Raw genomic sequence first — 20,623 nt, 5'->3', positions numbered from 1 at the left:
ACTCAGATGTAGGGAAGTGCTTATTAAAACTGTCAGAAAAGACAACTCTTCCATTATCCTGGTTTTATTCAGGAATAGGATGGGGGAAGGCTTAAGGGGCCCACATGTCCAGGTGTAGACTACATCGAGTGTCGCTCCAACACTGAACTTCCCCTTAAAGGTTTAAAAAGAGGGTCATGGGTCTGTCAACACAGTTCAGCAGTGCTTTCATGGGAGACCTTCCTTCAGGCAGGCAGGAGGACATCCTCCTCTCTGCTCAAGACCACCACGGGAGTTCTAGGCACCCCGCCTCACTGTTCTTCAGACAGCTGTGATGTGAGCAGGGGCTGGGCTGGTTATCAAGGGGGCCAGACTGAGCCACGCCATACCCTTCCTCCTAGTCCCCATGCTCTCCTGGTGAGCCTGGCAGCTCTGCTTACTTCCGTTTGTGTTTTTTCTTTTGTTCCTTACGTTGCTGTGCTCTTTGGTCCTTCTTCATCCTTGAGTCCACCACCTTGAAATGACCTCTGACTCCAGCTGGCCGGCGCACTTTGCGGCCCACACCTTTTTTGGCTACAACGTAGGTGACATGGTGTTTCTCCTTGCCAAGCCCAGCCTTCTTGTAGAGACTACAGGGGGAAGAGAAGAGGTTAGAGGCTTGCTTTCTGCTGCACTTTTAGCCCTGTGTACCTTTGTGGTGTCCTCTCATTACCTTCTCAGCTGTGCCACTTTCTCTCGTTCTGAGACGTCCACTGTGTTCACCACGGCTTCTGCCTTCTTCCTGGTCTGCTCCAGCCTCTTCAGCATCTGCGGAAGGAACCTGTCAGGTGACCTCTTCCCCATCCCCAACCCCCCCAATCTCTGGAGGCCCCATCACTTACCCTCCTTTTCTTTCTAGCCTTCGCCTCAGCCACCTTCTTGATGGGACGTGCATTGATTTCCCGCCAGCGTTTCCGGTAATGCTCCACCTCCTTCTTACCAATAGGCAACTGTCGTATTCGGTGCTGCTTTTCCTCTTGCACAAACCACTCTGGAAGCTCCCCCTCATCCTCATTAAATGTGTACCTGAGTGGAAAGGAACATCTGTCCAATATCCAACATTCTAGGCTTTCTAAAGAGATTACCGGACCGGGCGCAGTGGCTCACGCCTGTAATCCCTGCACTTTGGGAGGCTGAGGCGGGCGGACCACCTGAGGTCAGGAGTTTGAGACCAGCCTGGCCAACATGGCGAAACCCTGTCTCTACTAAAAATACAAAAATTAGCTGGGCATGGTGGGCGCCTGTAATCCCAACTACTCAGGAGGCTGAGGCAGGAGAATCGCTTGAACCTGGAAGGCAGAGGCTGCAGTGAGTAAAGATTGCGCCATTGCACTGCAGCCTGGGTGACAGAGCGAGACTCCATCTCAAAAAAAAGAAAAAACCCATTTACCCACCAGACCCTGGTCACTCTTGATGAGTTTCTGGCCCCTTTACCGGTTGAAGGAGTTATCTATGAGATCTCTCTTGGCCTTTTTGGAAGAGGCAATAACAGCACCTAGAGCAAGGCCTTCAGGGTCCAGTATCCGATGTTTTGCTAGAGAGGGAAGGAGAAAGGTCAAAGCTCAATTCCCAATACTGACACTTCCAGTGGTCTTTTCTCATTCCATTGTATACAGAGCTCTCACCTGGGTCCTCGATCGGCACTATCTCAAACCCGTTACCATCTGACTTAGGCCCACGACTTCGCTTCTTACCACGGAGGGGTTCCTGGCTGTGAAGAGGGGAGGATTCTGAGTGATTCCACCACTCTGTACTAAGATCGCACTCCCAGGGAATTTGCAAAAATCCTGCCACGCAGGCTGTATCCCAGACCAGTTAAATCAGGATCGTCAGTACAGTATTTTTAACCCTCCCCATCTGCAGCCAAGATTGGGAACCCCCAATTTAGAGAAATGGTTCAAGCCACTGCTTCCTTTCCATCCCTTCTCTCAGCTGCAACCACTCACCTCTCTTCATCCTCACTGTTACTACTGCTATCACTGTCTGAGATGCCATCCTCTTCTTCCCCTTGAGGACCAGTGGCAGCTTCTGTCCCCGAAGAAGCCTCTGTTCCCTTAGAGGTTTCATCTCGGCACAGGGGAGACATTATCTCAGTCTTCAAACAGGAAGGCAGTGTCTGTGGCAGCTGCTGCGGCTGCTGCTGCTGTCCCTTCCGCCGGCTCTCAAACAATAGCTGGGCCTGACTGATCTCTAGGGCCTCATCTGCATCATCCTCGATCCCAACAAAGCTGCCCTGTGATGGGAGAACATCAGCTGCCCTTCTCCCAAGGAAGACTCATCTCCCAGCAGTCTTGCCCCCAGCCTCTCCTTACCTTTGAGAACCACAAGTTGGCCTGTTCTTCCTGCAGTATTGCCTTTTCCTCCAGTGGTACCAGCAGTGGATTCTCCTCCTCCTCTTTATCATCTTCCACTTCAGTAAATCGCACACTGTAGACCCAAAGGAAAGTAGGGGGCTCAGAGACCCAGAATACCTGGTGCCCTTGCTCCCCTACTCAGGCTCTGGCAGTACCCACCCCAACAATGCCTCAGAGTGGCAGCATTCCCTGTGGCGCGCACACGTGCCCCTTACTGCTTTTGGTCTCTTAGATCCTGATGTCCCCTGACTCCTGCCAGCTCCTCTGGATCCAGGTCACTATCCACAGATGTGTCATCACCGTCGTCCTCAACATCTGACACATAGATGTCATCCCTCGGCAGATCGGACAGAAATGTGTCTGCTGCACTCATATCCCCTTGTGTTACTTCCTCTAATAACTGAAGTGTAACAGAAACAAAGGTGAGCTATTTAAAAGGAAACATAACTGTTTTTTTTTCTGTGTCCCTCACCTCAGTCTAGGCTCAGCAACACTAGGAAGAACACTGGCAAATCCATTATCCTTTCACAGACGGGAAAGCTCAGATCCAGGGTAGTGAATGGCCTGTTTACAACATCCCATTCTAGGCTATGTTACTGATCCATCCCACTGAGCTGTCTTGTCTCAGTGGTATCACAAATAGGTCTTATGGGAAGGTACCCTACAGCCCATATAGCACCAAATCTTAGCATACTCTACAACATTGGTTTTCCTTTAAAAATTGTTCTCAGATGGCATCTCAATCACCTCCTGAGAATACCATCTACACAATCTGTCTCCACTGAATAAAAGGGGCCCAGCCAACATACATCCAACAGAACTGTCCCACTTAAACCAATTGTCAGAACCTTTTATTTTCCTCATGCAGAGATACAAGGCTGGGTATGATGGCTCACACCTGTAATCCCAGCACTTTGGGAGGCTGAGGCAGAAGGACTGCTTGATGCCAGGAGTTTGAGGCTACAGTAAGTCATGATGGCACCACTGCACTCCAGCCTGGGTGACAAAACAAGATCTTGTCTCAAAGGAAAAACCCCAACCACTATTTCTTGAGTGTTTATCACATATGAGGGATTACACCTATCTTTTTTTATTCCTCTCAAAAACTCTAGTAGGTAGGTTCTATTATTGTTTTACAAATGAGAAAACTGAGGCAGCAAGGATAAGTGATAGTCAGCTCAGTCACTTCACACAGCTCCACGTAGTAGAGCTGGGAAGGAAACCTGAGACTGTGTCTGCTCTAGGGCCACCATGCTCTACTGCCTCCTGTAGAACAAAGATGACTTGATTATGACACTCCCACACATAAACCACAAAAGTTCATTTTGTTTGTGACCCTGATTTTATCAGGAAAAACATGTTCTTCAGTATTCAGTGGAAGCAGCCTAATGTGAGTGCTCACTTGGTCTCAATGAACTGAAGAAGGCTGCTCCCCTCTAAGGGAGACCCTCTCTTCCTCTGTGCTTATAACTCAAGTAACCTGGCAGCATCCATTATAAGTTCTTTTCTGATGTTCTAGTTCTTCAAGAATAATCTATCACAGTCATCTATCTATCTAACTTCATCCTTTTAGGTTTTTCTTTGTGATTTTAGACTCACCAAGGCACCCTGTGGTGAAGATAGCAACCACAGCCTATCATTCAGCAACTTAAAAGACATTCAACACCCCAACCTCCAAACACCCAAACAGATTCTTTTTTTTTTTTTTTTTGAGACGGAGTCTGGCTCTGTGGCCCAGGCTGGAGTGAGTGGCGCCATCTCGGCTCACTGCAAGCTCCGCCTCCCAGGTTCCCGCCATTCTCCTGCCTCAGCCTCCCGAGGAGCTGGGACCACAGGCGCCGCCACCACACCCGGATAATTTTTTGTATTTTTAGTAGAGAGGAGGTTTCACCGTGTTAGCCAGGATGGTCTCGATCTCCTGACCTGGTGATCCGCCCGCCTCGGCCTCCCAAAGTGCTGGGATTACAGGCTTGAGCCACCACGCCCGGCCCCAAACAGATTCTTATGTCTCCTAAACCTGCACCCCCAATGCCGCCTCACCTGGTGACCCCGGATGGTGCGCAAGGAGAACATGCCAGTCTCCCCCTCGTCTGCAATGGAAACCCCAGGCAGATCCATCTTCAGCTCCACACGCTCCCGCTGCTTTCTCTGCTCACGCAGCAGCTTCTTTTTCTTCCTGAGGGGGTGGATTCAGGGAGTAAAACTGGCCCAGCTCCGAAGAGTTTCTATCCATGCCTTGCATTTTCTTCTCCCATCTTCACACAGAGGATCCCTGCGTTGGCAGACTCCAAGCTCCACCCCAGCTCCTCTCACCTCTTCAATTCCGCCACCTCCTGGGCCTTCATTTCTGCCAGGGTCTGGTTCAGTTGTTCCTCCTCCTCCTCCTCCTTAGAGGGCTGCTTTGTGATCCCAGCTGTTGAGTCCTCCTCATCACCTTCATCTTCCTCTCCAGAGCTGAGGCTGGCAAAACAGTCCCAGGAGTTGGGTTATTTTCCTGGACTCTCCCCCTGGACACCCTGTCCACACCTGCCTGGCTGCGTTCCCTCCTCACCTGATGTCCAGTGCCTTTGCTTGTTCTTTCAGCTTCTTGGCCACATATCGCCGAAGTTTTGTTCTCCAGTTTAGTAGCAACCTGCCCCAAAGATACTATTACTGATCTTGCCATCTCCCTCTTTGTCCCTGCCCCCTTCTGTTTTAGGCTCACTACCCACCTTTTCAGGTTTCAGCTACATAAATCAAAAGGCTCAGGCCCCCACCCCAAACCTTTAGTACAGCAACATCCTCTTCCCAGAGATCCAACATCATGGCCTTTCCCACCTCCAGGGTTCCTGGCCCCCGTGCCCACCCCACTGCATACCTGAGCTCCTTGCGCCCCAACACTCTGATGTCCTCACAGCACACCCGTATGTCCTCAGTGGTAGCTGGATGCTGTGCCAACTCTTCATCATCTACCATGATCTGTTTGGGAGGAGGGAAAGGTGTCGGGAGATTCTCAGGCCATGTTTCCAGGGCTACCTCATGTCCCTCAAGGCTGGAGACTCACTTCGCTGGCCTTGGACAGGAAGTCGACAGGGTTGGCAGCTCGGAGGAAGTCAGTGACTGAGGTACGGTGATAGAGAGTGAGGTCGCCCTCAGCATAGCCTTCAGCCTTAGGGAGGAAAAGAGAGAAGGTTGGGCAGTCCCTTCTGGGTATCTGTAGGACCCACCAGGCCCAGCCTCTCCAGAGTTCCAGGACCCAAGGGTGGCCCCATTCCCCCAAACACACCTTTGGCTTCTTCTTAGTCACCAATTCAGTAACGGTCTTAGCCTGAACTTCAACCTCCTTGAAGGCAAATTTGGGGTCAAAGAATTTACTGTCAACCTTGTCAGGGGCCAGGAATCCTAAAAATGACAGGATATATTAAAAAGTGTGCTTTGGGAGTTGGGAGGCTGGATCAAGAGAAAGGAAATGATGCCCACCTTGGCAGACTACAAAGATCTCTGCAGATTCATGGCGAGAGGCTTGGGGCTTGGTGGCCTGGACACGGCGGAACAGCTGCTGAAAGATCCACAGCAGAGGCTGATAGTCACGAGAACGGAAAACCTTTGTGATGAAGCAGCCACCCCGGGCCAAAAAGTCACAAGCCAAACGCAGAGCCATCAGTGTCAAATGGGCTGTAGGATAGAGACAATTAGTTGAGGCACTGCAGCCCAGGAGGGCATGCACCCAACTCCACCATCGCCTGATCTCCAAACACCACACTCCCTGTACCTTGTGAGTAAGCATCATGGACCCAGCTAGCCCCCACATTGGGGGCCCCATCATTGAGCACAACATCAACCTTCCAGGTCTTCAGCTCCTTCCTCAGGGCCTAAAGAGAAGAAAAGGAACTATGGAAACACAAACACAGGAATGGCCGTGGTTCAACCATTTGTCCATCCCGTTATTTGTGGAGTGCCCATTATGGGCCAAATGCTCTACCAGGCACAGGAGATAACAACAGTAAACAAAAACAGTATGTCTCTACCTTCATGGAGCTTACGGTCTGATAGTGAGTTCACAGGAAAAAACTTCACTAAAGATCTCTGCCCTTCTCCCAATTCCAAACACCTTTATCCCTGACTCTAAATAAAGGTTGGAGTGGGCACTACGAATACCATGGATCTTGTACAAATGTCAGGCAAGAATGTGCTCAAAGCATGGTAAATTGAAAAAAACTGCCTTTAGAGGATTTCAGGGATGTGGATGTTTCCGTATAAAGGGGGAAACATTACCTGCCTACAACGTTCTGTTGTGATGTCCTCCTGGAGAGTAACCACATTGGGGAGAGGCTTGATTGGAACCAGGTCCACTCCTGGAATAAATCAGGTCAGAGTATTCTAAAGGGTTGCCTCAAGCAAGGAGGAGAGAAATACAGGACAAAGTACTTTATACCCCTACCCCTTAAAACATCAAGGAGAGCTGTCCGTTACTCACCCACAATAAGGCTGGATACAGGCATAAACTTGGCAGCTACCTGCAGCCTATAAAAGGAATAGGAATTTAAAAACCTACAGCCATCCTTGTCCCCTCTTGGCAACCGACCTCTCATCCCTGGTGTTACGTGCACTGGCCAGAGCATGTCATAGGCACATATTCCAAGCCCTTTCTCTGCAGTCAAGAAAGGAAACGGCCCCCAAGGGGACCGGGATTCGGGATTCGGGATTCGGGATTCCTCTCCCGCAATGAAACTGGAAACCACCGCAGCTCAAAACACAGAAAGCAGCCACCAGGAGCAACCTGTGGCGAGTGTTACGAACCATCCCCCTGGCGCAGCACACAGGTCCAGCAAGGCTCGGGCTTTCTGCAGGAACTGAAAGCGGCGATTGAGCTGGATCAGCTTGAAAGCAGATCGGGAACGGTAACCTGGACAAAACAACCAAGTGCGCAGAGGGCTTCACCATCACCAGCAAGATTTCTCTGGCCTCGCAACCCACCACCCCTTCTGCAGGAGAGGTACACAATGGTCAGAAAGAGCAGGCGAACCGGGCAGAGACTGCTCGCTCGCTCGCAGACTGAGCGAATCTGGACTCACCCGTCTCCTTCGCCAAGTGATAAAACTTGTCCCGTCGGCTTTTGCCAACTTTGCCCTTCTTGCCCATGGTGGAATGGGGGAGTATCGCTCAATCTGGGGAGAAAGTAGAAGTTGAGGACGTCTCTTTCCCGAGCACCAGATTCCACTTCCAGTTTCCCAATTCCCGCAGCAATTCCACCCCGCGCCCCTCTCCGCACACTCTACCTAGACCCACGGCCGCTTTCTCCACACTCAGAACCGCACATGTATGCAACAAACGTACTTCCGCTTCCGCTTGCGTCCCCTGCGTCCCTGGCTCGAGGTTTTCCGCCATTTTGAGTGTGGCCATAGATCGTTCTCGATACTCTGTCCTCGGATTTTGTAAGTTGAAAGTTGAGACTAGGAAGGCAAATTACAAGAACTAGAAACAGAGTTTCAATGAGTCAACATTGAAGAGTTCTGCTCCTTCCTCTTCCCCCTCCAAAGTCCCTGAACTCTCGTAGCCGCCCCTCCCATCATGGTCCCCTTAGTGTGGTCTAGCCGCACACCCCGCCCATTGACCCGGAACTCTTCTCTGCCTGGTCTTCAGGTCCCAAGCCTCCGCTTCCGCGCCTGCGCGCAAAGACGACTCGGATGCCGGCGGTCTCTGCTGAAGAGAGAAGATGGCGCTTGATGGGCCAGAGCAGGTATGGCGGCTGCAGTGGCGGCCCGGCAGGTTATGGGGCTGGGTGCGGAGCGAGCGTGATCTAAGTGTAGAGCGGGCCGAGGCAGGAGGGTCGGGTGGGTCGGAGGTGGCTGGACCAGTCCAGGCTGGACGCTGCCTGCGACCGGATCTGCTGTGTCAGCGCCGCCCTCGGTGAGTCAGGGCAAGGCTGGGAGAGGAATACGCGATAGAAGCGGAGTGAATGAGGGGAGCGATGGGCGCGGGAACGGCCGGCCCACGGGTCGCAGGAGACGGGACGCCAGTCCTTCGGCTCCGTTCCGCTTGCTCCGTCGGCAGTAACGACACCTCGGGCTTGTAGAGCGCTTCACGCAGTGCAAAGCGCCCCCGTGTATATCGTATCGCCTCTCGGTCCTCCTAAAAGTCGTACAAGGTAGGCGGCGTTCCCATTCTTTTATTTTAGTCGTGGGAAAATGGAGGGTTCCAAGGGAGGGAGGAATTAGAACCCAGATGCTTAGCCTCCGAAGTCCAAACTTTTTTTACTACGCAAAGCTACCTGGTGTCAAACCTTACTCAAAGTGCCCTGCAAGTGGCTTTACCCCCTTCGGATGTTTAACCTGTCGTTTAAGACTCACTCTGTGTCTTCAGATGGAACTGGAGGAGGGGAAGGCAGGCAGCGGACTCCGCCAATATTATCTGTCCAAGATTGAAGAACTCCAGGTGAGGACGGACTTCAGAGGGAGCTAGGAAGGGGATGATGGGGATGGAAACGGACTTCCACAAATCCATCTAATTCCACTGGGAGTGCAGTGGAAGAAGCTGCTGCTTCTCCTTTCTTGTTTGTTTCTTAGCTAGTAGGGTGTGCGTATCAGAAGTAAGCAATCTCTTGTTCTCCTCCAGTCCCACCCCTTTAAGGGTCATAGTGTTCACAGTTTGTTGAACATCTTCAAGAGTCAAATCTTAACAGAAAAGGTACCACTAGCCAAAGGTCAACCCTTTTGGAAGAAGCCCGAATGAAAAGGATTCTTATGAAAGGGAAACAAACTCAGGAGATGAAATTTATCACCAAGAGGTTGGGTGAGGGTGAAGTGAGAATGTAAGGAAAGGTATCATTGAGGCATCTGGATAATGCTAATTCCATAGAGACTGAATGAAAGAAATTGGGCAACCCAGAATGCTAGCCTAAAGCACTAAACCATAGAAAAAGGACCGTTTATGTTGTTAATGAAATGTTTATGTTCACCAGTAAGGCTTCCAGCAGTAAGGTGTGGCTCTCAGTAGTAGGTATGGCTTCCAGTAGTAAGCGTTACCAACAACATGAACAGTAGGCTGTTAGTGTTAACAGTGTTATGTTACAGTAGGCTGTTAGTAGTTTAACTTTGGACAAGTCCATGGATTTTCAATTTCACCCTAATCCCCTGCATTGTTCAAGTGTCATCTGTAATATAAATTGGATGGGGGAAAGCCACAAAGAACAATTCTGAATTCCAAGTGCATTTGCAGGTATTGTGTTTAGTTTACCATTTTGAATGCTTTTCATGTGTTTTATTCGTTCAGCTCAGTAGTCCTGAAAAGGAGCAAGGCAGCTGATGCTATACCCATGTGCCGTTTGGTAACAGATCTAGATTTTTAAAAATAGATTGCCTGAGCTTTACCTTTCTTTTGATTGACAGCAGCTGGGCTAGAACTCAGACTTCTCACCTAACAATCTTTCCACTAGGTGATGTTGCCTTCCTGCGAGAAATTTGGTGTTACATGAGCCAGCTGTAACTTTTCTCCATTAGATTTTGTTATTCCTGGACCAGTATTGGACAAGCAGCCTTCTTTGATGGCTGCCATAAGCTCCAGAGGGACTCTTGGAGGACAGGGCAGGGTCATTAGAATCATACTGGAGAATCTGAAACAACACACAGGTGCCCTGTGCCCTTCCCTCAGCTCATTCTGACCTGTGAGGTCTTGGCCAAGATCCTACCTCCTCCTGTCTCCTGCCCTTGAGTAATGGAATTCGTCTCTTGTCCGCCACAGCTGATTGTGAATGATAAGAGCCAAAACCTCCGGAGGCTGCAGGCACAGAGGAATGAACTAAATGCTAAAGGTGAGTGGAGAAAAATGGGAAGCCGCATGTGGACAGTTTGTCTGAGGTCTGTCCTAACCTCCCTGCACAGTGTCTTCACAGCAGTGCTTACTGTTTTCTCCCTGTCATCATCTAGTAGTTTCACATGCCTCTCTCTTTCCTGAGCCCCACTGTAGCCTCCTTAAATACATGAATTTTTATTTTTGGTCGTCGTTTAATAACTTAAGAATGATGCTTAGCTCATGCATGTAGAATTGGGTCCTGGAGACTCCAAAGGAGTAGCTAGGTGACCACCGTGTCTGTTTGCCATCTAGTTCGCCTATTGCGGGAGGAGCTACAGCTGCTGCAGGAGCAGGGCTCCTATGTGGGGGAAGTAGTCCGGGCCATGGATAAGAAGAAAGTGTTGGTCAAGGTAAAAGCAGCATGACCCCAGGGACCAGCTTGGTCTCCACTGGATTCCCACCCCTTTGTGTGTAGCCTTGGGAGACAGGGTTCTGTGTTCTGTCAAGGTATTGTGGGATTCTCGAAGGTCTTCCGGGTAAGGTTAGTGATTTGGTGGCTGTCAAGGAAGATCATGAGCTCTTCTTTCTTTAGGTACATCCCGAAGGCAAATTTGTTGTAGACGTGGACAAAAACATTGACATCAATGACGTGAGTGTAGCAGGTGAGGTGGCGGTGGGGTCAGCTCTTATTTCTTATTGTACCACTTCTGAAACTCGCCCCCTTCACCCAGGTGACACCCAATTGCCGGGTGGCTCTAAGGAATGACAGCTACACTCTGCACAAGATCCTGCCCAACAAGGTAGACCCATTAGTGTCACTGATGATGGTAGAGAAAGTACCAGATTCGACTTATGAGATGATTGGTGGACTGGACAAACAGATCAAGGAGATCAAAGAAGTGATCGAGCTGCCTGTTAAGCATCCTGAGCTCTTCGAAGCACTGGGCATTGCTCAGCCCAAGGTGAGGAGCAGGGCTTCTCCGGCAGGGCCAAGCTGTACTTTACTACTCCTGCCCCAGCCAGCCCTACTGCAGGGGTCAGGGAGGCACCAGGATAGGCTGCATCCTGCTTGGACTGGCCCTCCCTGTGAAGAGTGGCGAGGGAAGTGTTCCTAGGGCAGTGAGGTGGTTTGGATATAAGCTCCAGAACAGCTCCTTGATGTTCTTTTTGTTTTGGTATCCCTAACATCTAGCAAGGGACCCAGCACTCAGCACTCGGTAAATGTTCACTGAATGAGATGAGGGGTGTAGCTTTCTGTCCTGAGTGCTGCTGTTCCCCTGTAGGGAGTGCTGCTGTATGGACCTCCAGGCACTGGGAAGACGCTGTTGGCCCGGGCTGTGGCTCATCATACGGACTGTACCTTTATTCGTGTCTCTGGCTCTGAATTGGTACAGAAATTCATAGGGGAAGGTAACCATGACCAGTAACGTGAGAAGCAAAAGGTAGGGGGTTAGAGAGCTAATAAGCTCCCTAACACCAGCTCGGCCTCCACACAGGGGCAAGAATGGTGAGGGAGTTGTTTGTCATGGCACGGGAACATGCTCCATCTATCATCTTCATGGACGAAATCGACTCCATCGGCTCCTCGCGGCTGGAGGGGGGTTCTGGAGGGGACAGTGAAGTGCAGCGCACGATGCTGGAGTTGCTCAACCAGCTGGATGGCTTTGAGGCCACCAAGAACATCAAGGTAAGGTGGTAGCAGCCTTGGGATGGGCCCAGGGAAGGCCTGAGTGCCACGCAGGTTGAGGAAGAGCTTAGCTAATCCTCATCCGCTTTCTCTGCTCAGGTTATCATGGCTACTAATAGGATTGATATCCTGGACTCGGCGCTGCTTCGCCCAGGGCGTATTGACAGAAAAATTGAATTCCCACCCCCCAACGAGGAGGTTTGTGATGGGCGCTGTGCAAAGTGGCTCTGGCAGTGGGGGTAGGGGTGGGGTGTGGGGCTCAGGCCTTTCCTTGCCATCTCCAGGCCCGGCTGGACATTTTGAAGATTCATTCTCGGAAGATGAACCTGACCCGCGGGATCAACCTGAGAAAAATTGCTGAGCTCATGCCAGGAGCATCAGGGGCTGAAGTGAAGGTAATTGGAGTACCCACCAAAAACAGGGCAGAGGCAGGAAGCTCTGGGCTCAAGGGCCACAGATGAGGGGCACAGCAGTGGAGCCTCAACTTCCTTTTCCTGTTCAGGGCGTATGCACAGAAGCCGGCATGTATGCCCTACGAGAACGGCGAGTCCATGTCACTCAGGAGGACTTTGAGATGGCAGTAGCCAAGGTATAGGCCTCCATCTTTGTGCCTTTGCTGATGGTGGCTCTGGGGCAGTGGGCTAGGGCATGCTTGCGTTAGTAACTTAACATTCATTTTCTCCCCCACCCCTAGGTCATGCAGAAGGACAGTGAGAAAAATATGTCCATCAAGAAATTATGGAAGTGAGTGGACAGCCTTTGTGTGGATCCCTCCAATAAAGCTCTGTGGGCCAAGTCCTCTAGGACTCTAGTCTGTTAATGAGGGCTGTGCTGTTCAAGGACCAGGTCCAGACACCACCAATCGATAAAAGGATTTATTTGGATCCCAGTGCCAGAAGTGGCACTCGCCAAGCCCTAGGCCCACCCTCCTCACCAAGCTCCAAAGGGCAACACCAGTCCTCCCAGCCTCCCCATTCACCTTACCCTGGCCTCCACATGCGCCCACCCATACCTCAGGCCATGCTAGAGAACTGGAGTGTCCCCTCCCCGGCCCAAGCCGCTGGAGAGGCAGCCCTCTTGGCATCCCAGGAGATGATGGCGGCCAGAGCCGCTTGCATAGATTGAGGAAAGAAAACAAGGAGGCACCTAACAGGGCTCCCTGAAAACCCCTAACTTACCCCTGTACAAAAAAAGTGGCTCCCACATAGAAAACTTGCTCCCAAAATAGTGCAAATACCCAAAGGAAAGAAAAAAACCAGCAGCAAGGCTGGGCTTGTAGGAATGGCAAAGAACTTTGGTTTAGAAAGGCTAGGAAGTCTGAGCTGCACCTCCTCTTCCTAGCCCAGCTCCCCACAGCCAGCTCTGACCCTCGCCCAAGAGGGGAGTCTGTAAACATGCAAACCCAGCAGCCTTTGGTTCGGAAATGTCTGTTACAATGTCAAAGCACAGCCTCCAGCAGTCCTACTTGGGCCTGCCTGCAGGGGGGGCAGAGGAGGCTTCTGTTGAACCCAATTAAAGCCAATGCAAAAAGTATAAGGCTTTGGGGACCAAGCAACAAGGAATCCTACCACTACATGTATAAAACTAAAGCTGGGGAGTAGAGAGTGACAGCAGACACTCCTCACCCCAGCCTACGTGTCTGCGGCCCCAGCAAGGACCCAGAGGGTGGTCTCCCTCCAGGCTCTAGGGCTGGGAAGAAAGAGATCCCTGAGCAGTTAGGTCAGGCGAATTCCCAGCACCTGTTCCAGTTCCTGCCTTCGCTGCTGCACCTGGAAAAGGGAGAGATCAAGTGGCTCAGGCCTTTACTACTCAGGGCCAAAGGAGGGAAAACAGGGCAGAGCCTCACCTTGGCAAAGATGTGCCTGCCTACTGCTTCCTGGGCCCAGGGCTGGTGGTAGAAAGCAGCTCGTCTCTCCTCCTCAGGATTTCCAATCACATCAGTGATGATCTGCAAAGAGCCAGGAGGAAAGCCATAGCATAATCCCCAGCCCTGGGCCAACCCACCCTGGGAACTGCTGTGGGTAAAAATCACCCAGAGCTTTACAAAGGAATCCCCTTGGGAAAGAGGACTACACCTTGAGGTCTCGGCGCTGGGAACGGAGCCATTCCTGGATGAAGTCCTGGGGGTCGGTGCTAAAACTGAGCATGAAATCTCTCTGGGTCTTCAGCTGGTTGATGGACTCAATGGTCTCATGGATCTGGAGAGGGTACATGTGTCAGACTCTGCCCCCAAAGCTTAAATGCAAATGACTGAGCCAGAGTTCCCATCCCATCCCCTAGGTGCTACATGTATGGAAATGCTGGACAGATCCAGCCCACTCCAATCCTGGGCCCCAGAGGAAGCTGTGGAGCCAGAGGGCCCACCTTGACATCAAGGGACGCGATCTCCTGCTGATTGGTGGTAGAGGCCAGAAAATTGCTCATCTGGGCCTTCAATGGGTCGTCCACCTCCACATCAATGTCATAACAGGCTGTCTTCTTCTGGTCATTAGGGTCCACACTGCAGGCAGCACATGGGGAGCGAAGGCACATAGCTGTCTTCATCCTGCCCACCTGGGCCAAAGCTAGGGCCCATTCTCTGCACATACTCAGGGAGCAAGGAACCTGATGCTCTCTTTGGCTTCAGTTCAAGCCAAGGGTGAATCTGCTCTTAAAAGAGCCTTCCTGTCCCCCTCCTTGCATTTACCTAATGACATGGTTGATGACAATGGGGTCAGGATGCTGCAGCAACCCCGCCAGCTTCATGGGAATCTCAGAGAAACGGAGTCGGCCACAACTGAAGATCTGGAGGAAATACCAAAGGCTCAGCATTGCCTTGTGGGCACAGGGTAGTGGACCATTCCAGGACCAGTGAGGGCAGCAGTCTGGAGGCTGTGGCCAAGGAGTAGCCCAGCAGGCAAGGCAAGGGCTGAGAGAACAGGGGGGATGGCATCTGGCTAACCTGGCGGAAGTAACGGTTGCAGTTGATATATTCCCGTTCGTGCCCATCCTGCAGCTGGTTGTGCTTGATGTAAAGCCACAGGGCCTGCATGATGGCAGCCCTCGTCTGCGTGTGCACTCCCAGCAGCCTTGCCAATCGGGGGTCCAATTTGTACTGGGGAGGCTGGAGTTGGATGGAGGGGAGTCAGGATGGGTTCTTGCAGTAAAACAAAGTGTGAAAATAAGGGCAGGGACAGGAAGGGTTTATAGGAACCAACTCCCCTCCTGAGGGGCCCCAGAAATGACCCCAGGGCCTCTGTCACCTGATGATCCAGCATGAGCAGGAGGGTGCACTTGACGTTGAGGTCTCCAGGCCGTTTTACCTGGAAGCCATCTGTCTCCTGGGTGGTGGGCATCCGGTGCCACTGGCAGGGAGGGGAACATGGCTTATCACCAAGGGGGTGGGCGTGAACACAGGGCCTCCCAAGGGCCCTGAGGCCATTTCCCTGCCAAACCTGCATGTCAGCCTGCCTCTGCCCCAGGCCCACTCTCACCTCCACCAGGTGGTTGTCAGGCCCATACAGCTCCTTGTCCAGCTCAATGACGAGGCTCTTAAAGAATGAAGAAAACTTCCTCTTCTGTTTGCTAGGCTGGAGATGGAAAGGGGTGTGAGATGGTGCTGCTGAGCTCTCAAATCTTAAGCTATGCTAAATCCCAAGAACGAGAAGCCCCATTTCAGCCCTGGAGCTCAGGGTACTGAAGATTCCTGGGGCCCTGAAGAATGGAAGCAGGACTCTGGGCAGACTGGAGGAAGGGAAATGGCGCCCTCTTGCAGCCCACGAGGGACTTCCTGGAGACACTCGACTGCCATCTGCAGGAACACTGTAATAATCATGCAAATCAACCTCCAATGGGCTTGGAGCAGTGCCCCCTCTCTATGGCAGGACTTCTCTGGGAGCGCCCAAGTGTCTGGGCCAGTCTTTTTTTTTTTTTTTTTGAGACGCAATCTCACTCTGTCACCCAGGCTACAGTGCAGTGGTGTGATCATAATTCACTGAAGCTCGACCTCCTGGGCTCAAGCCATCCTCCTGCGTCAGCCTTACCAGTAGCTGGGACTATAGATGCATGCCACCACACCCAGCTAATTTTTAAATTTTTTGTAGAGACGGGGTCTGGCTCTGCTGCTCAGGCTAGTCTCAAACTCTTTGGTCCCAGTCTTAAACCCACACAGGCCTCCTTCCCTCCAGATACCTCCCTCCTCAACTCACATCATCCAGCAGTTTTCCTTCCACTCGGAGTTCCCAGGAAGCCACCTTGTCCCCTGCTGGGGTTCCCCCAGGGGTCCCTGCAGTTCCTGCACTATCACCTTCCGCCTTGCTGGGACTGAACGTATTGGAAATGTAGATCCGAAGCTTTCGCTTTTGCTAAAGAGAGAAAGACAATCAACTGGAGGTGGACCGAGACGTTGGGACACTGCTATGCCATCTTCTGATATGAACATTCAACAATCAATACTGAGCACCATGGGCCAGCCAGGCACCTTGTCAGGCACTGGGAATCAGAAGTAGTAAGTCCCAGTCCCAGCCTTCTTTTTCTTCAGGACATGGTCTCACTCTGTCACCCAGGCTGGAGTGCAGTGGTGTGATCTCAGCTCACTTGCAACCTCTGACTCCTGGGTTCAAGCAATTCTCTTGCCTCAGCCTCCCGAGTAGCTGGGACTACAGGTGCATGCCACCATGCCCAGCTAATTTTTTGTGTTTTTAGTAAAGACAGTGTTTCAATATGTTGGCTAGGCTGGTCTCGAACTCCTGACCTCAGGTGACCTGCCCACTTCGGCCCCCTAAAGTGCTGAGATTACAGACGTGAGCCGCCACATGCGGCCGGAACTCACCATTTTTGAGATGCATTACCAACAACGCCAGCACAGTGGGACTGGTGCAATGGTAAAGCGGAGGCCTCTGGCTCACATCTTACATGAAACCCAAACACCCATCACGGCCCCAAAATATCCTAGTCTCCTGGAAAGCCTTCACCACTCGGGACTGTTCTAGATTATTACTAAGGAAAGTTTCTCGGCTGGGTGCAGTGGCTCTGTCATCTTAGCACTTTGGGAGGCCGAGGCAGTCAAGAGTTTGAGACCAGCCTGGGCACCATGGAGATAGTAAAAATACAAAAATTAGCCAGGCATGGTGATGGGCGTCTGTAATGCTAGTTACTCGGGAGGCTGAGGCAAGGAGAATTGCTTGAACCTGGGATGTGAAGGTTGCAGTAAGCCGAGATCGCACCACTGCACTCCAGCCGGGGTGAAAGAGTGAGACTCTATCTCAAAAAAAAAAAAAAAGAAAAAGAAAAAATATTCTCTATGGATGGGGAAGGAGAAAGGAACTACCTTTATCCTCTAGTGGTTTTCATACTTTTGACCATGACCCATAATATTTACATTTTTCAGTTATGACCCAAGGTCTGCATATCTATTTATCGGAAACAAAAATGTCATGAAAGAATACCTTAACTACTATGGTAAGTACTACTGTGAAGTATTTTTAGATTTTCTACTGTCATATATTAATTTAAAACATACTGGCCCCAACACATTCAACTGAGTTCATACTCTACTAGTGGGCTGCATCCTGCATGTGAAAAACCCAGCTCTAGCCCAACTTGCTTGGCCCCTGGAAAACAAGGGGGTGGAGGGCAAGGAATCCTGGGAAGGCTAGAGGTGGTCAAGGTCACACATACTGTCAGAGGCTTTTTGATGGCCTCCTGGATCTCCATCCGCTTGCGAGCAATGGTCTGGTCCAGCTTCCGCTCAAAAGCCAAGAGATCCATGTATGCCTGAGACTCTGGGACAAGCTCCCGGATCTGGAGGAAGGTAGCAGAAGCTCATCAGCTTGCTTCAGCCAAAGCTTGGCTCTTTCCTCCCTTCCTCCCGCAGCTCAGGGTTGAGGGAGATGGATGCCCACCCCGAGGTGGCCACTGGGCAGGCCTCCCAGGCGTCCTCTTAACACTTACTCGCTGAGGTAGAACTTTATCTGCCATCTTCCTTCTCTTTAACCTGGGGAGTTCAGAAACCCACTTAAGAGATCAATGGTCCAAAAAAGGACACTCACCCCCGCAACGCCCCTCCAGTCTCCAGGACCCTCTCCCCCAGGAGAGCCTGGAATCTTCCTCAGACACCAAAGCTCTTAAGATAGAAGGAAACCCTCTGCTACCACCAGAGCTGAGTTAGGCAGAGTGGAAGAAGCAGGATGCTCTTACCCCCGGCGCTGGGCAGGCATGGGAGGCTGCGCCTGGGGCACAAGCAGGCGTTTTCGGAATGGATCCATCATGGTGGGTGGCATGCCAGGTCGAAGCGGAGCTGCTGCACCAAATGGGGAGCCAGCAGGGGGTCCCACCTGCAAGCCGGCCATGGGCATCCGGTTCCCTGGTGACATGCCAGGTCGCTGGGGGAAGTGAGCCAACGGGGGTGCATAGGTCAGGGGCAGGGCCCTCCGGGGCCCATAGCCTATGCCCTCCATCCCTCTCGTCAGCCAGGTTGGGCCTGAGCAGCACGCCAGAGCCCTGCTGGAGCCCCAGGAACAAAGGGGAGCGGGCGCCTGAGCGAAGAGTGTAAACCACACCTGCCCCGCCCCCTGCAACCGCCCTGGCAGCCATGCCAGCAAATGAGGTGTGCCAGAGCCTGGGCTGGGAGGAGGGTCCTGCCTGCAGAGGGAAGGGCCTGCGGGAGCCCCAGCCAGTCCCTGTTCTCTCAGACAGTCCCGCCAAGCCTTGCCCTCCTCTTTCCCCCATCATAAGGGAGAAGCATGGCTGAGAGGCACGGGGGCAGTATCACTGCCAGGCAGAGGGGTATACTATATCATGAGCAGGCCAATGGCGCAGAGCCCCAATCCCCATCCTCTGTGGCCGAGGGAGAAAGGGGTCTGGTAGGCAGCAGCACCCCAGGTGAGCAGGGCTACAACAGGATGACTTGGAACGTGTACCAGCTGGTGAGGGTGGCCTCGGACAGGGTACCGGGACCCTGTACCCTGTAGTCTGGTACCATATAGCCCCTACCCACAGCCCAGAACTGGACCCTCTTCTCACCTCCTTACTGCCCAACTACTGCCCCTATGCCAGAAGACCCCAGAAGGGAAGCCATGGCTCCTGGGTGGCCTGTGGGAAAGACAGCAGCTGGCACCTGGACTCTGCCCATGGTCCAGGCACCACCTGGCAGCCAGGACTGGCTCTGGCTCCATGTAGCCCTGGCAATCCCAAGCTGAAGAAGGGGGCTAAGATTATCCTGGGAGGCAAGGATCAGAGGCCTAGGCTGAGCAGCAGGAAAGTGGGAGATAGAAATAGCTTCTTTAGATGCCTACAGAAGGATTTCCCACTTGAAGCCTTGCTCCCCAACATTTCTGTGAAGCCCATCTGGGAGTCACCTCCACCCCCACCCCCCTCCCCATGGCTGCTGCCTGCAAGGCCTGTTTGGCAGCTCTGCCTTGCACACACTGTCCCTGGCAGCTTCACAGGGCTGGCCCCAGGGCCCAGATTATGCAACGAGCACAACCAGCCAACCAAGCCCAGCAGGGTGGAGACTTGTACCAAATCAAAGGACCCTCCCCCACCCCGGCATCATGGAGATGAGATTCTTCCCCAGCCTCTTCATCCTGCACTAAACCCATGTTCCCAAAACAGAGGGTCAGATTCTTGACCAGATGCAGAGATGGAAAGAAACATGACCCACAGACATGAGGATGGGGAGAGGAGGAGCAGGGTGGGAGGGAGGTGTTTGGGAGAATAAAAACCTCAAAGTGGGGGGCTCTGGGGCTTTGGGAGTCCTGCCAAAGTCTCTCTCCATCAGGAAGAGATTAATCAGAGCTGTTGAAAGGCAAAAGACAACCTCTTTCTCTGCCTTAAGGATTGTTCTTTCTCTGGCCTGAGATTATAGAAAAAAACTGAGTGTGGCTATAGCTGTAAGCCCAGGCCCAGACATCCCAGACTAGTTTTTCCTAGTGCCTGAGACAAAGGGAAGAAATGAAGCACTGGGTCCTGCAGAGTGTGAGCGAGGGCCCTATGGTCCCCAGGAAGCTCCCCGCTGCAGCGTTCACAGAACCTGCAGCACCACCCATCCCTCCTGGGCAGGTGCTCCGGTAACAGGAAGTCCCAAGACAAGGCCGCACAGGCAGGGCCTGGAATAGGCTCCACCTAGACATCTGCTCCAGGCTTCCCAGAGCCCACGGCTCACTCAGGACCCCAGGGGAAGGCTGCTAACAGTTCAAGTCCCAGCTGAGCTTTGCCAAGCTCCATACCTGGGCTTATAGGCACTAGCAACTCCTCCCGCTTCAAAAACAAACAAACAAACAAACAACTGAGGAGTTAGGAAAAACAAACAAAAAACAGTCCAGAACTCTGAGCCTCCCTAACTCCCTGCCTGCAACAGGATCAGGTAGGCCTGGATCAATCCCCTGAACCCCAGATGAGGAATCCAGGGCTCCAGTGAGCATGCTTTGCCCCGCCCCAGATGTGGCCCTGATGCTCTGGAACCTAGGCCTGAGGGCCTCAGTTGGGGAACATACCACCACTCTCCCATGAGTAAAAAGGATTTTGAGGCAGAGCGCGGCGGCTCACACCTATAATCCCAGCACTTTGGGAGGCCAAGGCAGGTGGATCACAAGGTCAGGAGTTCAAGACCATCCTGGCTAAGATGGTGAAACCCCATCTCTACTGAAAACATAAAAAAAATTAGCCGGGCATGCTGGCGGGCGCCTGTAGTCCCAGCTACTCAGGAGGCTGAGGCAGAGAATTGCTTGAACCTGGGAGGCGGAGGTTGCAGCGAGCTGAAATCTGGCCACTGCACTCCAGCCTGGGCGACAGAGCGAGACTCCGTCTCAAAAAA

At 52.2% G+C, this 20,623-nt stretch overlaps 3 protein-coding genes across 7 annotated transcripts in view; 1 reads left to right on the top strand and 2 right to left on the bottom strand.

Annotated features, from left to right (window-relative positions):
* Positions 1-48: 48 nt before the first annotated feature.
* FTSJ3 (FtsJ RNA 2'-O-methyltransferase 3) lies at positions 49-8,244 on the bottom strand. The gene is made up of 21 exons (XM_017882891.1): positions 7,631-8,244; positions 7,427-7,519; positions 7,152-7,257; positions 6,829-6,875; positions 6,627-6,706; positions 6,124-6,223; positions 5,832-6,026; positions 5,638-5,753; positions 5,416-5,520; positions 5,230-5,330; positions 4,924-5,004; positions 4,686-4,832; positions 4,413-4,548; positions 2,588-2,772; positions 2,331-2,445; positions 1,965-2,251; positions 1,644-1,729; positions 1,453-1,552; positions 861-1,044; positions 692-786; positions 49-608 (listed from the first exon to the last, which is right to left on the bottom strand). The coding sequence occupies exons 2-21, from the start codon at positions 7,491-7,493 to the stop codon at positions 416-418; spliced, it is 2,526 nt and encodes an 841-aa protein (XP_017738380.1). The 5' UTR covers positions 7,494-7,519; positions 7,631-8,244; the 3' UTR covers positions 49-415.
* PSMC5 (proteasome 26S subunit, ATPase 5) lies at positions 7,993-12,632 on the top strand. Of its 3 annotated transcripts, none has more exons than XM_017882897.1 (13): positions 7,997-8,091; positions 8,406-8,499; positions 8,715-8,786; positions 10,092-10,161; positions 10,455-10,552; positions 10,735-10,791; positions 10,874-11,104; positions 11,426-11,552; positions 11,639-11,829; positions 11,929-12,027; positions 12,114-12,224; positions 12,332-12,418; positions 12,524-12,632. In XM_017882897.1, exons 3-13 carry the CDS (start codon positions 8,715-8,717, stop codon positions 12,575-12,577), a joined length of 1,197 nt encoding a protein of 398 aa, XP_017738386.1. In that variant the 5' UTR covers positions 7,997-8,091; positions 8,406-8,499; the 3' UTR covers positions 12,578-12,632. The 3 variants fall into 3 exon arrangements, with proteins under 3 accessions (XP_017738385.1, XP_017738386.1, XP_017738387.1); XM_017882898.1 differs by having other exon boundaries at positions 8,004-8,091; positions 8,428-8,499; XM_017882896.1 differs by lacking the exon at positions 8,406-8,499 and having other exon boundaries at positions 7,993-8,091; positions 12,524-12,630.
* Positions 12,633-12,688: 56 nt separating this feature from the next.
* Positions 12,689-20,623, bottom strand: part of SMARCD2 (SWI/SNF related BAF chromatin remodeling complex subunit D2) — a 10,217-nt gene continuing 2,282 nt past the window's right edge. Inside the window, exons 1-13 of one of the 3 annotated variants that reach the window (XM_017882894.1) lie at positions 18,832-20,370; positions 18,007-18,191; positions 17,761-17,803; positions 17,488-17,610; positions 16,017-16,172; positions 15,303-15,398; positions 15,072-15,173; positions 14,771-14,932; positions 14,516-14,613; positions 14,194-14,329; positions 13,905-14,027; positions 13,676-13,777; positions 12,689-13,598 (exon numbers count right to left, since the gene is read on the bottom strand). In XM_017882894.1, coding sequence (XP_017738383.1) covers positions 13,545-13,598; positions 13,676-13,777; positions 13,905-14,027; positions 14,194-14,329; positions 14,516-14,613; positions 14,771-14,932; positions 15,072-15,173; positions 15,303-15,398; positions 16,017-16,172; positions 17,488-17,610; positions 17,761-17,803; positions 18,007-18,182 — 1,371 coding nt within the window. In that variant the 5' untranslated portion in view covers positions 18,183-18,191; positions 18,832-20,370 and the 3' untranslated portion in view covers positions 12,689-13,544. Of the gene's footprint in view, positions 13,599-13,675; positions 13,778-13,904; positions 14,028-14,193; positions 14,330-14,515; positions 14,614-14,770; positions 14,933-15,071; positions 15,174-15,302; positions 15,399-16,016; positions 16,173-17,487; positions 17,611-17,760; positions 17,804-18,006; positions 20,374-20,623 lie in introns of those variants that run through there. The other 2 variants (XM_017882895.1, XM_017882892.1) reach the window with 2 other exon arrangements.

The sequence above is a fragment of the Rhinopithecus bieti genome, unplaced genomic scaffold, assembly GCF_001698545.2.
Source record: "Rhinopithecus bieti isolate Rb0 unplaced genomic scaffold, ASM169854v2 scaffold_12928, whole genome shotgun sequence".
Classification (NCBI taxonomy): Eukaryota; Metazoa; Chordata; class Mammalia; order Primates; family Cercopithecidae; genus Rhinopithecus; species Rhinopithecus bieti.
This window is presented reverse-complemented; position numbering and strand designations above follow the sequence as displayed.

Bases quoted from the DNA above. Each gene is read 5' to 3' on its own strand.
- FTSJ3 (XM_017882891.1), bottom strand. From the start codon at position 7,493: ATGGGCAAGAAGGGCAAAGTTGGCAAAAGCCGACGGGACAAGTTTTAT. The intron at 5,521-5,637 runs GTGTGTTTGGGG...TTCCTCCCTAAG, and splicing joins TGACTAAGAAGAAGCCAAAG to GCTGAAGGCTATGCTGAGGG. The intron at 5,331-5,415 runs GTGAGTCTCCAG...CCTCCCAAACAG, and splicing joins TCCTGTCCAAGGCCAGCGAA to ATCATGGTAGATGATGAAGA.
- PSMC5 (XM_017882896.1), top strand. From the start codon at position 8,068: ATGGCGCTTGATGGGCCAGAGCAG. The intron at 8,092-8,714 runs GTATGGCGGCTG...CTGTGTCTTCAG, and splicing joins CGCTTGATGGGCCAGAGCAG to ATGGAACTGGAGGAGGGGAA. The intron at 10,553-10,734 runs GTAAAAGCAGCA...TTCTTTCTTTAG, and splicing joins AGAAGAAAGTGTTGGTCAAG to GTACATCCCGAAGGCAAATT.